We start from the raw sequence: 17,197 nt of genomic DNA on the forward strand, positions 1-17,197 counted from the left end.
TTATTTTGAAGATTTAAATAAAATCGTGTTGAAATATATATGGCAAGGTAAGAAAGTAAGAATAAAATTAAAACTTTTGCAAGATGCTAGAATAAGAGGAGGATTTGGTTTGCCTAATTGGGAATTGTACTACCAAGCTACAAATCTGATGTGGGTTAAGGAATGGATAACACTAAGAAATGCTAGATTGTTGACATTAGAAGGACATGATCTGTTGTTGGGGTGGCATGCTTTTTTATGGTATAAAGGAACTAAAACACAGGGGTATTTCAGAAGACATCATATACGGGAGTCTCTGTGGTTAAACTGGGAGAAGGTTAAAAGACAATGTTATTTGAAAATTCCAGTCTGGTTATTGACTATTGAAGCATTTTCATATCCTATAATATACAAAAAGGAACAAACAGTCAGATATGGTGAAATACTGAATGAAAAGGGTGAACTTAAATCTATGCAAAAGCTAGAGAAACAAGGTATGAAGATGAATTGGTTTTCATATGGGCAAATACATTCAAGGTATGATAAAGATTCCAAAACAGAAGGTTTCTATGATAAATTGACTGATTTAGATAAGATTTTGACAGGTACTGATGAAAAGGTGATTAAAAAACTGTATGGATATTTATTAGAAATTAAATTAGAAGAAGAACAAGTTAAAGAAACTATGATTGCTTGGGGGAAGAATTTTGGATATGGGATTGATCTAGAGAAATGGCAAAAATTGTGGTCTCAAAATTATAAAATGACAACGTCAACAGCATATAAAGAAAATTTGTATAAGATGTTTTACAGATGGCATTTCCCCCAGAAAGGAATAGCAAGAATGTTCAAGAATAAATCCAAAAAATGTTGGAAATGTCATCAGACACCTGGCTCATTTTACCATATGTGGTGGACTTGTGCGGACGCCAAAAAATACTGGACTAAAATCCACATGTGGTTGGAGAAAATGACGAAAAAACACATAGACTTGAAACCAGAGATATTTTTATTGGGAATTTTACCTGAAATTTATAGTAAAGACTTGAAATACCTGATTGTAAATGTATTAACAGCGGCTAGGATTGTATTTGCTAAAAATTGGAAAAATGAGAAGATACCATCACAGGAGGAAATTATTAAGAAAATATTGGAATGTGCTGAAATGAGTAGATTGACATTTGAAATTAGAGAACAAGAGGATGAACAATTTTATAAAATTTGGGATCTTTTCTATCGATGGTTAGATAACAAAGTACAGTAATGAAATATGTAGATTTTTAGAAAATAATAAATATATAAAGATGTACTTTATTTATTATAACTACAAAATGATTTTAGGATAGATTTGGGATGATAATATGAATTGTTATGCAATAAATTAAGTAAACTATGGTTATCTTGTAAAACATGAATGAATAAAAGTATAGTCAAATGATTGATTAATAATGATACTAAGGTATTTAATTTTTGATTGACAATATGAGATTATATGTAATGTAATTGTAATTGAAGACTACGAAATGGAAGCACAAAACAATTTGTAAACCAACTGGCACACTGGAAGACAGCTTGATGTTTTTATGTTTTGTCTGTTTATGTTTGTTTTTAAAAACCAATAAAATCATTAAAAAAAAATACAGAAGCCTGATGATGGCAGATGAGATTCTGCCAAAACGTTGCTACAACTTTAAAAGCACAACTATAATGACGTGGGAAAATACCCGAACAAAGCTGAATACCATACATGTAAGTACCCGCGAAAACTTAAGAAAACACACACACACACACACACACACACACACACACACACACATATTCCTAATATAGAGTTACTTAGTTACTTGAGCCTAGGGGTATAACAGGTTCACTCCTCTAATGAATAAATCCCACTTACATTGCAGGAGATGATGGCAAAATATTCAGAAAAGTGGAGAGTTCATTTTGGAGGAGGCTTTTGATTTATAGAAAAAAAGATAGTCTCTAGATAAAGCTTCACTAAGCTGACAAAATAAATCTTTGATTGATTGATACAGATTCAGAGTTTTGGAAAGCAAACCCTTCTGTTTTAAAATAAAATAATTTTTCCATGTTACCAGTTCATCTAGAGGAAATAACTCACACTGTCAGATCAACCACGAAGCGTGAATGGGTACAACTGCTGAATTGCAAAAGTGGCTTTGAACATAATTTTGATGACAAGACAAGTTCAGCAGCTATTAAAGGAATTAATCATGGATGGTGGTTCTCTATTTGGTTTTACACTAGAGCACATTCTCCATCAAGGAGGAACATAGGTGCAAAAAGGAAAGTTTGAGAAACAGCTAGCAAAATGTCTACATGCAATGTATACAGTTCAGAAGAGTCTTGCAGCATTTAGACCTTTCTGGATGTGTTGGTTAGAGTACAGTCCATTTATTCCCCCGTCAAAGTATTCATCATATCTATACTGATTGGAGTTATAATAGAATCATAGAGCTGGAAGGGACCTCAAAGGCAGGAGACTTATACCATCTCAGTCAAATGGTTTTCCAGTCTATTTTTGAAAACCTCCAGTGAATGGAGCACCCGCAAACCCAGGAAGCAAGTTATTCCATTGATTAATTGCTCTTACTGTGAGAAAAATGCTCCTTACTTCTGTGCTGGATTTCCCTCAGATAAGCCTCCACTGATTACTCCTTGTGCTGCTCTCTGGTGCCCTAGAAATTAAGTCAAATCCCTCTTCCTTGTGACAGGCCCTCAAGTAATAGAAGCAGCTATCATGTCCCCCCACGGCCCAACCCTTCTCTTCAATAGGCTAGACATACCTAGGTCCCTCAACCGTTTGTCATATCATTTAGCCTCCAACGTCTTTGTTCTTCTCTTCACTTTCCACAGTCACATCTTTTTTTGTATTGTGGTGACCAGAACTGTACACAGTATTCTAAGTGTCATCAGTACAGTGTAAAGCAATTCCATCATTTCTTGATGTCGTGATGCTACCTCTTTGTTGATGCAGGCTAGGATTGTATTGTCTTTTTTGGCAGATGCAGCACACTGCTGGCTCATACTTAAGCAGTGGTCCACTAGGACATCTAGAGCCCTCCAATAGGGCTCCTTCTCCATCTAGAACCCACTCCTAGTTATTACTGTTCAGCCAGGTACTATCTTGTCTATATCTATGCATCATTTTTCTCACCTAAATGCAGCACATTACTTTTCTCAACACTGAATTGCATCTTATTGGTTAGGGCTGAGTGCTCAAGTCTGTTGAGTTCCTTCTGAATTTTGGATCTGTCTTCCAAACTATTAACAATACCTCCCCACCCACCCCAGCTTGGTATCATCTGCAAATTTGATGAGGTCCCCTTCTATTTCTTCATCTAGATCATTTATGAAGTTGTTGAAGAGCACTAGGCCCAAGACAGAAGCTTGAGATACATTATTGGATCCTTCCCTCCACATAGATGTAGGTCTTTTGAGGACTACCTGCTGAGTGTGATTGGTCAGCCAATTGACAACCCATTTGGGGTGGCACTGTTTATCCTATTATTGTTCAATCTTACCAAGAAGCAGGCTGTCTACTTTGTCAAAAGCCCTACTGAAGTCAGAGTATACTACGTCTACAGCATTTCCCTTATCCACCGATTTAGTTACCTTATCAAAAAAGGCAATAAGATTTGTCTGGCATAATTTGTTTTTGACAAACCCATGCTGGCTTCTAGTAATCATCTTATTTGTTTTTAGGTACTCACAAATTCTCCACTTAATTATCTTTTCCAGAATTTCCCCAGTATTGAGCTCAAGCTGATTGGCCTACAATTTTCTGGATCCTTTCCCCACCCCTCTTTTGTACAATGGAACTACATCAGCTCATTTCTGGTGCTCTGGTATTTCCCCTGTATTACATGAGCTGTGAAAGATCACATTCAGTGATTCCAAATTACATCTGTCAGCTCCTTCAAAACCCTGGGATACAAACCACCTATCCCAGGTGAGTTGTACCCATCCAAGATGGATAGATATTTGCTTACTAATTCCTTGTCTATTTTGACTTGTATACCTGTTCTGTCTCCTTTGGTGCTGTATTGCTAGGTTGGGCTGCAAAGAAGAATTAAGTAATTCTGCTTTCTCCTATCTGGAGGGTAATGACTTAAGGACAGCTATCTCTCATCTGATATCCAAAGGTTGGAGTTAAATAGTTCACAGTGTAAAACCAAGTAAGTCCTGCATAATTTGCATCATAGAATGAACTCTTATCCAGATTTTCTCAGAAACTGAGGCACAGATTTAATTTCTACCTTCCAATGGGATACCCATCTATAACAGGTTCCCGTAGTTTTTTTGATATCATAATGGCCCAGCAAGGCTCGTTTTAAGAATAAACTTACATAACATCCCTTTGCGAACTCAGTTCAGTGTTGTGTTGGTGGAAATTTTGATAATGATTAGCATAGTTCGGGCACTCTGGGCATTTTCTCATTGATGAATTAACACCATCTTTGAATCATAGCAAACTGTACCAGCACAAAATCTGCTATGCCATTATCAGACTTTGTTCTCTTTACTGTCACTATTGTATATGGTTTGACCTGTGGAACATATTTTAAGGAAACTGAGTTGTCCTTGATCTTCTACAGAATTCCAGCAAAATGCTTTAACAAAAATAGGGCAAGATTGCTGCAGACCTTTGAACATCTTCCTCAGTTCCTTCCCATGCTGCTTCTCCTATATTTTATTCTTTCACAAGCTTAACAAAATGTATTTATTTTATTTAAAAGATTTGTATGGTTTCTCATCTTACAACAACCTGGCTGGCTCCCCATAGTAAAACCACAACAACCATAAAAATTATGTGCTTCAATCATCCTGACAGGATTCTGGCCTGTTACCTTAGTGCCTGGTAGAGCCAGGTTTCAATGGCTTTCCAGGAAGCTAAGAGTGTTTGTATGGGTTCAGCTGGATTGCCAGAGAGAAAGTGGTCCATAAACTAGGGGCAGCCACAGAAAAGGCAAAGACTTCTGAGGTCCCACTAGATAGCAATATTTCAAGGAAGGGATCTAGGGCGTGCTATCTATCCGATCTAGTGGGATGGGCAGATGCCCTCAGAGACAGGTCCGTCCAAGGAGATCTGAGAGATCCGCAGTAGGACGCCGAGTTCCATTTGAGAATTCCCAGAGGGCTTTCTTCTCTCCCACGCGATCCCCGATCTTTTCGAAACCGAAGTGAAAAGGAAAGGAAGTTGTGGAAAGCGCTGAGAATTGGGCTTTTCCCTCTCAAAACCTCACCCTTACGCGTTTGGCGAGTTCAAAGCAAAAAGGAAAATTATTTATGAAGCGACTCCCATTTGAAGGTGCAGTTAGTGAAAAAAAAAGAGTGGCTTTTAATAGCCAAAGGAAAACCAACTGCCGAAGAATTTGCCACTGGCTTCGGAGCAGAAACTCGGGGGGCGGGGGCGGGTCATCCTCCAAATCCCAACGCGTCGGAGGAAATCACCAGAAAACCCCGTGGGGCGGAGTCTGAACTAGCCCGGAGATCAAGAGCTGGAGCTTCTGGAACCGAGCAGCAGTCTGATGGAGCGGGTTGACGGCACTCGGTGCTCTTGGCGCTCTGCCTCCGTTGGCGCGGTGTTCTTGGGGAACATCTGCCTTTTCATCGCCTCGCTCACCGTGCTGGTCCTGAGCCTGACGAAGCAGCAGTCTCCGCCGCTCCCGTTAAGTACCCCCAGCCAGGTACTATGAAGGCGCAAAGAACAGGGAGCCGCACTGTAATGGGGCCCCGAGACAGAGCTCCAGCCTTAAACTTGGCGGGTCGAGGGTAGCCCCTAGCTGGCTTCACACAACCCCTCCCTGATGTAAGTGAAGAAGCACTGTGAGTCAGCTCTAAATCATCTTCCCTCTTCTTTTTCAGGTATCAGCTGCTCGTCTGGTCCTTAACCTGAATGAAAACAGTAAGTAGATTTCTTTGATACCTGGTTACTAGCTCTCAAGGCCCCAAAGCTGTATTGTTTTCCCCAGATTGGTATTCTTCATTCTCACCTGTGTCTGGTGAGATAGTGAGGTTATAGACCCACCTGCTTTAAATCACGAATAGCCGAGTACAGTAGATGTATCCAATAAATAGATGAGTAAAATAACTAATGGGAGAATGACTGGTTATGGGAAGGCTACTCCAAGTGGCCTTGGGTGTTGCTACCAGCTGCAATATTGTGAGAGCTGAGTGGGAATAAGTGTCAGGCTTTGTTTCATTTGCTATTGGAAACCCCAGGTAAAGATCATTTAATTATATCCCCCCAACTTTACCCTCCCTGAACTTTCTATCCTTTTTTCTTATTTCTACTGTCCTTAGTTCGTATTAGTTTTTTAGCTTTGTAATTTTAAACTTCAATAAACATTATAAAAAAAAAAGTAAAGATCACTTATCTCAGTTGGTGGCAGCGTCCAACCATCTTGGCTGATCTCAGAAGTTAGTTCTGTCCAATATGGATAGGTACTTGAGGGAAGAATCATCTTGGTAATCATAGGCTGATAGTTGAAAAAGAATCCTAGAACTGAGCAAGGTTAAACCACTTCCAGGAATTCAGTGGTGGTTTGAAGACAGTTTGGTCCAGTGATTAAGGCACCAGAGTAGAAGCTGGGAGAGAGCGAGTTTTAGTCCCACCTTGGCATGAAAGCCGGCTGAGTGACTTTGGGCCAGTCACTGCCTCTCACCCCAACTTATCTTACAGGGATGTTGTGCGGAAAATAGGAGAAGAAAAGTGTATTGTATATGATCACTGCCTTGAGTTATTTATAAAAATAATAAAGTGGGATATTAATAAACAAAAGCTGTGATGTTCACACATGCATGCTTATAGTTAGCATAGGTGGTTGGTTTTGTGTGCTATTTTCAGGTATCTCAAAGCTTAAAAATAAACTTTTTGTTTCATGGAAGAGTCAGAAAAATAATCATTTCTGGAAGAGTTGTTGGTATAAAGGGACTTTGCATTACTTTGTTGTTGCTTTTTATATAAAGTTTTTAGTTGTCTGTCATCCCCAAAACTGTGTGAAACTATGTGTACTATCTTCTTACTTTCAACACTGAAATAGTATCAGATACTACCAGACCATTCATTAGGGCCATCAATCTGGATGCTAAATTGTAAAGAGTGTGGAGTTTTTAATTTTTTTCTGTAGCTTTGTATGATTTGAGCTCTGTCAGATTCAAAAAATTGACCACCTAGAACTTATTTGTTTCAGAACATATTAGCTAAAACCATGCTTTTCTGGAAAGTCCCAAATTATATCTATAGTATAGCTAAATATTTTCAAGAGAGTGTCATCAACTTTTTCTTCTGTTTGTAAAATGACTTTAGCAGCTGATCTCTTATATAGACTGACGAGATAGTAGAAATGAAAGGTTATGAGCTCTGGAAAATATTTTTAGATTACCAGGATGTAAAAAAGCCTCTCAAATGGATAAGATAACATGGAAGAACCTTGAAACGAGAAGTCTGTTTTATATAAATCATAATTTGCATCTTAGAATTGTGTGAAATATGGTTATAACAAACCATGGCTTTGTGTGATAGGTTTGCTTTATTATTATATATATTGATTTATATTATTGATTGATTTATTCAATTTATATAATCTCTCATCTCACTGTTATGTGATTCTATAGGAAACTATGTTACATACAGGGCGTCCTCAATCATTCATTCTGTGACCAGGTCATTTTAACTTACAATGGTGCTGGATGAGTGGGACTTATGACCAGTCCTTGGAGTTTTAGCATGTCCTGATCTGGGCTCTTGGCAACCGGCTCACATTTATAATGGATTGCAGCACCCCAAGGTCATGTGACCTTCCCTTGAACCCCATCGCCAACCCTTATGTATCCTCACACATCTTCGCCATGCTCACTCTCCCTGACTCTTGCCACACTTCCCTTGCTGCACCTCCCTCACATCTTTGGGTACTCTCCCATATTCTCATTGCACTTCCCTCTCATTTCCCTCACACCTCCATGCATCTCCTCATGCCCTCTTCCATCAGGCATCAACCTCTCACCTGCTTGCTAGCCAGTTTACGAACTACCTGAGACTTGTAACATCCTGCCAGTTTTTTCACTGATTTGGCTGTGATTTGGCAGGAAGTTGCCATGCCTAATGACCCTGGGATTCATTAACATCAGCAATAGGAACTGCAAGATATGTCATTACTGAATGATGTGATTATGCTTTATGATCACATTTCTGAATGACAGAAATAACAGTCCCAATTGCCATTGTAAATCAATCAATACCTGTATTCTCTAGCTGCAGAGAATTCTATTGCTTAAGGCCAAATGCAAGTAATTTGTTTACATTTTACACAGAAAAGTACTTTACAGTACTTTATAAGTAGGATCTTTCTCTTGCCCTGTCTGGATCAGATATACCAGGGTATCTCTCTAACTTTGAAGACCAGGACTTTTTTGTTGTTGAATAAAGCAAAATGGGTGTGACTTGTGTATACAACACTTAGCTGCTTAGATTGTAATGCAGGAATCATTCTTCATATTGAATTCATATTGTCAGAACCACACTAAGAATAACCAGAACAGAGGGGTGGACTAGAAGACCTCCAAGTTCCCTTTCAACTTTGTTATTCTGTTATATGCTAGAAATTTAAACTGCATTGTTGGACGCTAGTTGATGCTTCTTCTTTCCTCTTTTTGTAGGTGGAATTTCTCAAAGGATATTAGACTGGTTTTACAGTGACGTTGAAGGAGCATTCCTTGGGCCATCATTTGAATATAGCGCTCAGCAGCTAACAGTTAAAAAGGATGGGCTGTACTGTATCTATGCCCAGATCAGTGTTGAAACTCGTGGCAATTATAGTAACAAGACAATGAATGCTACCCTCTATATTTATCATAACCAAGAGTCTCCTCTCCTGACTCTCACTTTGCATTTGTCTAAACTTGTACAGAAATCATATACAAACTCCACATCCCAGATTTATCGATTATCAAGTAATGACAAACTCCATGGGACATTAACGGGAACTACTGAGGCAGACAATGACTGGGCCCTCAACAACATTGGTAATTTCTTTGGTGTCTTCCAGATTAATTAAAATTAATGAGACTGTTCAAAAGAGATTGTAATAAATAGAAGAATTGAAGGAGAAGCTCAAGAAGAGTTATATATAAAAAAGCTTCATATAATGCTGAAAATGTAAGTATTGCTGTGGAAAGGTCTTGCACAGACTACAGAAGCAACCAGACGTTCCATTGAAAGTGACTGTGTCTGCTCAAATTAGTCTTATTTGGCATTCATGCAAAAGCAGACAGAGGTATTGGTGCCCTCCTTCTAGCCTTACCTTTGGGTGAAATTTCCAAGGATTTTCTCTCTGGAAAGACCCTTCTGTGATTCTCACAGCGCTTACGCGAGGAGTTCTCCATCCCTAGAGAAGAAGCTTGTCCTGAAGATGATAGGATAAGAAAGATGGAGCTACCAGGACAACAGTCTCAACTAGCTGCTGAGATATTTGGAATGACTACTACACTGCATTGTGGATGAGTCTCAATGTTCTATTGAAGCTGGCTTTCAGTATTTTTCTCTAACAAGATGGACATGTTATACACATGCCCAAAGCTTTGGCTTATGGTCATTCACTCACACCCTCACAACCTTGGAAAACAGCCACACTCAAGTCACTTTCAACCAAACACCGAGGCACAACCTGTTCTTTAGAATACACAGAGACCCATTCAATTTACAATAACAGCAAAATATTATTGGTTATAATCTATATTTGCTCTTTGTGTGTGTGTGAGAGAGAGACGGGGGGGGGAGAGCGAGAAAGTGTGTGTGTGTGTGTGTTTATGGTTTGGCACCAGCCAAGACTCCAAGGCAGGGGAATAGAGGTAGCGGTTGTCATCCAGAAATCTCTGGATGAGGCACTGCTCCACAAGTTGCCAGTTGTGAGACCCATTTTTTGAAGATAGGCTCATGGGAACAGCCTCCCTGCTGTATAGCAACTTCCCTGGATGAGCAGCTGAAGGCCCTCTCAAAGGCTGTGGAGCCCCTCAAACTTATACTTCTGGAGGAGTTCAACTTCCTATTGCTGGGAGGATCCCCAAAGTGTCCCGCAAGTTCCTGACTATATCCAGGGTGACCATGGGCTTCTCTCAGGTCATTCTTAACATGGCATGGGACAGTGGCCATACTGCAGACATGGTTTTCTTGTCAGAGCAGTAGCAATGTGATCTGAGAGAGGAGCTTTACTTGACTCCTCTGTCATGGTCAGATCACAACCTGATGACTTTGAGGCTCTCTGATGCTACCCTCTTCTGCAGAGAGGCTGGACCCATCTGTTTGGTACATACTCAGCAACTGATGGACCCAGCTGGGTTTCAAAGGGAGCTGAGGAAAATACCTGCTAATCTGCTACCTGGTCCTATGGAGGCCATGGCAGCTGCTTTCCAGGGTGAAGTGAACGATGCTATAGACCAGAGCTGTCAAATTCCTGGCCCATGCGTCACATGCTGGCCATGCCTACGCCCAGTTAGCAAAGGGGGGAAAGTCCCAATATGTCATGTGACACCTCTGTGACAATGTGAGCTTGACAGCCCTGCTGTAGACATTCTTTTGTCGTCCCTGCGGGCTGTAGGGTCCTGAATGGAGAACAACAGACTTCACCTGAACTCTGGTAAGACAGAGTTGCTGTGGATTGACCCCTCACCTTTGGTCTTGGATGGGCTTACACTACACCAGACAGACCTAGGGTGGTGGTGGTTTTGGGCTTACAACTCCTGCTCTAAAGGCAGGTGGCAGTTGCGGTTAGGAGTGCCTTTGCTCAACTTCATATTATGTGTCAGTTATGCCCTTTCCTAGATAGGGAGGCTCTCCGTTCGGTCACTCATGTCCTGGTCATCTCCTGTTAGGACTATTGTAAGGTGCTGTATATGGGCTACCCTTGAAAAGTATCCAGAAGCTTCAACTGGTACAAGATATAGCTGTGTAGGTCATCTTGGGTGCTCAAAAAAATAAATATAATTTTAGCATTGATTTTTAATTTATCCTTGCCTTTTAAAATGTTATATACTCTTTTTATGTTTTAATATTTTATTTGTACACTGTTCAAAGTCCCTCTGTGAGGGAGAGGAGTGGTTTCAAACTTTAATAAATTTTGATAAATAACATTTTGATAAAAAGAATAAATATTTCTGTTTCTTTCCTCCTCTTAATTTCTACAGCTTTCCAAATTCTAAATACACCCCCCCCCCCAAATATACCAATTTTATTCCCCCAATCCTTACTTGCTTTGCTTTGTTGATTGACAAGATTGGCAGCTACTCTTGTCTGGTTAATTTAGAAGTCTAGTAGCTGTTGATGGGTGTTGAGGTAATTCCCCGTTAGGAGAATGAGCGTATACAGGGAGACGTATTTGAGAGAAGTATTTGAATAATACACACACAGTACACAGATACACTGTACAGTAAATGTAGGTTTTTACTTCCAGAAAGGTTTAAGCAAAGTCCAAAATAAGCAGTCCAAAGTCATTCACAGGTAAAATCAGTCAGTTTTCATCCAGGGATAATCCAAATATCAAATTCCAGTTTCAAAAACAGTTCAGTATCAGACTTACATTAAATCCAGTAATATCAGTCAATTAGAAGAAATGGAGCAACGGCAATACTTTCCAACAGAAGGAAACAGAGATAGAGTCACATTCTCTTCTGAGATTAAGACTAAACAACCCAGGTTTCTGGCTCCATCTTATGACTGTTTGAGAAACCACACCCAATTGCATGCTCTTGCATTCCCTTAAAGATATAGTACTAAAATATTTATCCTGGTTTATGTATTTCTAACCCAAATACCTGTTCGGTGACTTATATTCCTAACAATAGGTCTTGATGAGGAACTTCAGGCCCAACCTCTTCTGTCTCATTCATGTGGCCTTTTTTCCTTTGTTTCCTTAACAACTTGGTTCCTTCCCAACTACCTCCCTAAGGGATCTTTTAGACAAGATTCCTGGTGTATGTCCACCCTGTTATGTGCCTGCTTCATCTTTGGCTATGGCAGTTTCAGCATCATCTCTCAGATGAAGAACTACACATGTTTAGAGTTGCTAAATATATTGTTAGGAAACTGCACTAAAATCAAGTGTGTGTGTAACAGATTTCATACCAACAACTATTCTCAAAGTCTTTGATGACACATTCCAGTGAAGTTGCAAAAAAGTTTTAATAACCTCTCTACTCATTCCATTTTACTTGTATCTTTTTAGCAATCTTGAGCAGTTGGACTGGCCTCTCTCTTTTTGGAATTTAATTCAGAAATTTTGGTTTCTTGGATAGGGACAAAAAAAAGCGGACCTCTAAAGACTCTTGGTCTGACTTAGAATATATTTCTTAAATGTATAATTATAGAGTTATAATAATATATTTGTTCAGTCTAACACATACTTATAAAATAGTGTTGTATTAATGTATGTAATATTTAATTTTTTAAATGGCATTTTCATTTTTGGGCTGTCTATTGTCAAAAATGGCACTTTCTAAAAAAACCTTATTTCCCTTTATTCAGCAAAGGATCTCTTTAGAAATATTTGCTAACAAAATATAGTATTTACAATAGAACCTCTGGTAACGAACGCTTCTGACCATGACCAAATTGGGTTCTGACCAAAAAATTCACAATTTTTTCCCCCCATGGCTGATTTCCCCTTCCCCACCAAATTTCCAAAATTAGGTTTGGGTTATGACCAAATTGGGTTGCGACCGAAGTTATGGAACAAATTATGGTCATGACCAGAGGTTCTACTGTACTAGTCTTTTCCTCAAATTTCTGCTACAACATGTTCTTAAATTCCATCAAGTGCTCCAAAGAAACAGAACAAATCTTGGTTTGATATAACTGGAAAATTTATTATATACAGAGAGCTAGATTTTAATATAAATAAAAGCACTGAGGACATTATACAAAACTGAAATCCCATTATTAACTTGAGATCTCTAACTCTCTGCATTTAAGGGTAGTACTAATAATAATAATTTATTAAATTTATATGGTGCTGAACTCCTAGTAACTTTACCTTGATTCTTTACTAGGTTAATAGGATAGTTCTGGGCATAATTATATTAAGTTTCAACAGAGATTTAATTCTGGGGTGAGTGACACTGTATTGTGCTGGTTCTATTCCTCCTTACGGGACCAGTTCCAATAGCTATCAATGGTGGGGGGAGATCTAACCCGTGACCCCTACATTTTGGGCTGCCTCAGGGCTCTGTTCTCTCTCTTTCTATTTAACATATACAACAGGCTTCTGGGTGAGGTGATATGTTAATTTAGGGTGCAATATCATCAGTATGCGGACCACAGCAGCTCTGTAGCTCTATCTCAGGTCCCTCGAGTGATGCCATGAATGTCCTATCCCAGTATCTGGAGCCTGTTGGGGACCGGAAGGGTCAAAACCAACTCTTACTCAACCCTTGCAAGATGGAGTGGCTGTGGATATGTGGAAACCCCCACCCCCAGAACAAAGATATTCCATTTTTGGTTCTGGATGGAGTGGCATTGCCCCAAGTAGACCCAATATGCAATCTGGGGATCCTCCTGGAATTTGCAGCTCCTCCTCAAAGAGCAAATGGCAAGTTGTGGCCAGGAGGGCCTTTGCACACATTGGGTTGTGCACCAGTTGTGCTCATACCTGGATCAGCAGACCCTGCTTGCAGTAACTCATGCCCTTTTTAACCTCCAGATTGGATTTACTGTAACACAGGGCTGCCCTTGAAGACCATTCAGAAACTTCTATTGGTGCAGAATGGAGCCATGTGGATGGTAACTTGTGCCAGATATATGGCACATGTAACATCACTCCTGCATGAGCTGCACTGGTTACCAGTGTGTCTCTGGGTGCAATTCAAGGTCCTGGTAGTTACCTATAAAGCCCTACATGGGAGCAGGGTACCTGAGGGATCGCCTTTTTTCCAAGAGTTTCTAATTGTCTAACTACTAGATCAAATAGGATAGGTGTGCTGCAGTGGTGGGATTCAAATTTTTTTACTATCGGTTCTGTGGGCATGGCTTATTTGGTGGGTGTGGCTTGGTGGTCATGTGATTGGGTGGGCATGGCTTGGTGGGCATGTGATTGGGTGGGCATGGCCAATGTGACATCACTCATGTCAAGGGGTGCCTTGCCTGGCCTCAAAGAGATACAATTTCCCTCTCTATTTATTTACTATTACTGAACATCCAAAATACACTATTTAATCCTATGCATATATGCCATATGTGTACATACATATTACATAGTATAGTGTGTGTAAAGGCACACAAAAAGATACATTATCTACTATATATACTGTATGTGTATGTACACACACACACACACACACACACACACAAGCTCTTCTAAAACTATACACATTCAACCTCACTGCGTTTGGAAAAACAGACCCATAGTCCAGTGGTAAGATTCAAATTTTTTTACTACCGGTTCTGTGGGCATGGTTTGGTGGGCGTGACAGGGGAAGGATACTGTAAAATCTCTAGTCAGAGGTGGTGTTTGCTGGTTCTCAGAACTACTCAAAATTTCTGCTACCGGTTTTCCAGAACTGGTCAGAACCTGCTGAATACCACCTCTGGTATGCTGCAGATCCCATCAGCCAAAGAATGTCTGCTGACAGGGACTAGAAGATGAGCTTTTTCTGCAGCAGCCCTAATTCTGTGGAACATCCTCTCTTCAGAGATTAGAACGGCTCCAACCCAACTATGGGCTCCAACCCAACTAAGGGCTCCAACCCAACTATGGGCTCCAACCCTAAGGGCTCCAACCCAACTATAGGCTCCAACCCTAATGGCTCCAACCCAACTATGGGCTCCAACCCAACTAAGGGCTCTGCCTCCCAGCTATACCATTAGCAGGCCAGATGTCTTGCTTTGTATGTTCTCAAATTAGACGTTTTAATGTTTTAATATTTTTTTTTAATGTTTTTAGTGCTTCAATGATTATTATTGTTTTAAAGAGTTTTTAAGATTTTAATTGTAAGATATGTTTCTGAAATATGAGCCATACAGAGTCATTTGCAGAAATGAGCATATACCCATAGCAAACACTGTATTGGGTGAGGAGGGAAAAATACTACTTTACAACTGCAACAGCTACAGATAATTTTTAACTACCTTAGCTGTGAGCAGAGGTAGAAAGGAAGGCAATATCATAATGCCGTGGAGTAAAAAAAAAAGGTTAATGGGGCATGAGCTCCTTGACTTTACTTTTACAAGTTGGTTCCCTCTTAGTTTTTTTTAAAAAAGGTTTTCAGACAACCCTATCAGGTGTTGATAGATTTCTGATACAGATTTGTTTGCTTTAATGATTTTTGTTTTGTATATTGATGCTTTGATGCTTTGTGCATCATATTGTGTGTGAACAGGTGTGAACAGCAAACAAACGCATGACTAGATTGCAAGTCCTTCGTAACATTGGTTCACTAAATAGTTTTTATTTAGCATAGGGATTAGGGAAAGTTGCATATATTAACCATGTTTATATCTTGAATAGTGAATAAAGATTACTCTTTTTTTTAACAAAGTGATCTTTTGTTTTAGTTTTCCAAGTATGTTTCCCAATATGTTTGGTGAAGCTATGCTATTATTTTCCAAACAAATCTAATACAAGTAAGATCTTAATTGATCTGCATTTTTATAACCATGATATTTTAAGAAATGGTTAAATATATTTAAAATTTCAGAATGCAAAATTTTAGGGGGGAAAATCCATTAATATGTGCATAAACATCTACACATAACATGATGTCTGGAGTTGATGTTACATTACTGTTAGTAATTCTGCTTGCTATAAGAAGCAAGTTCATTTATGTCCACGTTCTCCATTACAAGCTGATATGAGTGATTTTTGCCTTCTGCTCTAATTGGAACCATGTCTGCTCTGATACATTCATTGCCCATTAAAATGTGCAGTGCCTGGAGCTACTTTGGGAGAGGAGATTCCTTTACCTCCTGCTTTCTAATTTTATGGAAGCCTTCAGCAACAAACAGTCACATCGTGAGTAGTGGTGAACAGACCCTGATTAGGGGGAGGAGTAACACAGCATGTCAGAAGTTGGACCTGTATCTTCTGATACTGAGTTAGAAGCAGGTGCTGAGAAAATCTGCAGATGTAGTTTTAAGTCTCCTCCTGAATTCAGAATAGAACAACTGTAGAAAAATGGAAGTGAAGAAGCATCAAGATCACACAATGAGTAATGACAGATTCCATTGATGGGCATTATATTGGAAAGAGCCCCAGGGGTTTAAAGGAAGGTACAAAAGTACTGTACAAAGAAGTTCCCAAAACAATATGTACATTCATAGATCACCAAAATAGAAACAGACACTCTGGAAACAAATGTCTAATGAACCTTAGAAAACATTGGTAAAACAAGGCTTCAGTAGCTGAGAAAATCCCAGCAGAACTATTAAAACCTGAAAAGATGATGCAGTCAAAATGCTACATGTGGTTAGGAGGTATAGAAAATCACAGTGGCAAAGGATTGGAAAAACTGCTTCTATTACAATATCAAAAAGCACCAAATTATGCTAATTAAGATAAAGCTCAAAATTTTGTATCCTGTGCAATAAAATATAGAACAAGAAGTGACAGATAACACAATCTGATTTCATGAGACTGAGGAGACCTGAGATCACATTGCAGATACATAATGAAGCGTGGAAAAGAGAAATGAATTTCCAAAAAGACTTCAGCAGTATATGCTAACATATAGTGGAAACTTATTGGTAGTTTAAATCAGTAGCATCATCACTATAAAGAAAACCCATATGGTGCTAACCTCATCAGGTGATACATCTACTTAATCACATTAAGGTTGGCAATAATATCCACTTCACCTCAGATAATGAGATCTCAAGATCTAGGAAAGCATGTTTGGGAGAAAATGACATTTCTTATAGACTGGATCAATGTCACACAGGATTTTTTAGCCCATGAACATTGCTTTGAATTTTGCTTAGAAACAATCATAGCAAGGGAGTAACATGCTCTGAATCATCAGTCCATTTAATAGTGTAAATGCAGAATGCTTGAGGCATATAGCAATGCTATCTTGAGTGCATTATAGTAATCCATGTGGAATGTAGTTGAGGGATGTCTCATCATCTAGTTGAACAGGAGACACTATACCATTCCTGCCAAATAGGTATCCAATCTCTTCTTGAAAACCTCCAATGGCGGAGCACCCACAA

General features: G+C 39.3%; 1 protein-coding gene across 1 annotated transcript; it reads left to right on the forward strand.

Moving 5' to 3' along the window:
- Window positions 1-5,531: 5,531 nt before the first annotated feature.
- LOC148127166 (uncharacterized) lies at window positions 5,532-12,301 on the forward strand. Its single transcript, XM_087927687.1, has 4 exons — window positions 5,532-5,690; window positions 5,869-5,908; window positions 8,662-11,324; window positions 11,842-12,301. Exons 1-3 carry the CDS (start codon window positions 5,532-5,534, stop codon window positions 9,057-9,059), a joined length of 597 nt encoding a protein of 198 aa, XP_087783813.1. The 3' UTR covers window positions 9,060-11,324; window positions 11,842-12,301.
- Window positions 12,302-17,197: the final 4,896 nt, after the last annotated feature.

This window comes from Pseudonaja textilis, chromosome 2 (genome assembly GCF_049901715.1).
Source record: "Pseudonaja textilis isolate UNSWEBS1 chromosome 2, rPseTex1.2, whole genome shotgun sequence".
Taxonomy (NCBI): Eukaryota; Metazoa; Chordata; class Lepidosauria; order Squamata; family Elapidae; genus Pseudonaja; species Pseudonaja textilis.

Bases quoted from the DNA above. Each gene is read 5' to 3' on its own strand.
- LOC148127166 (XM_087927687.1), top strand. From the start codon at position 5,532: ATGGAGCGGGTTGACGGCACTCGGTGCTCTTGGCGCTCTGCCTCCGTT. The intron at 5,691-5,868 runs GTACTATGAAGG...CTTCTTTTTCAG, and splicing joins CGTTAAGTACCCCCAGCCAG to GTATCAGCTGCTCGTCTGGT. The intron at 5,909-8,661 runs GTAAGTAGATTT...CTCTTTTTGTAG, and splicing joins CCTTAACCTGAATGAAAACA to GTGGAATTTCTCAAAGGATA.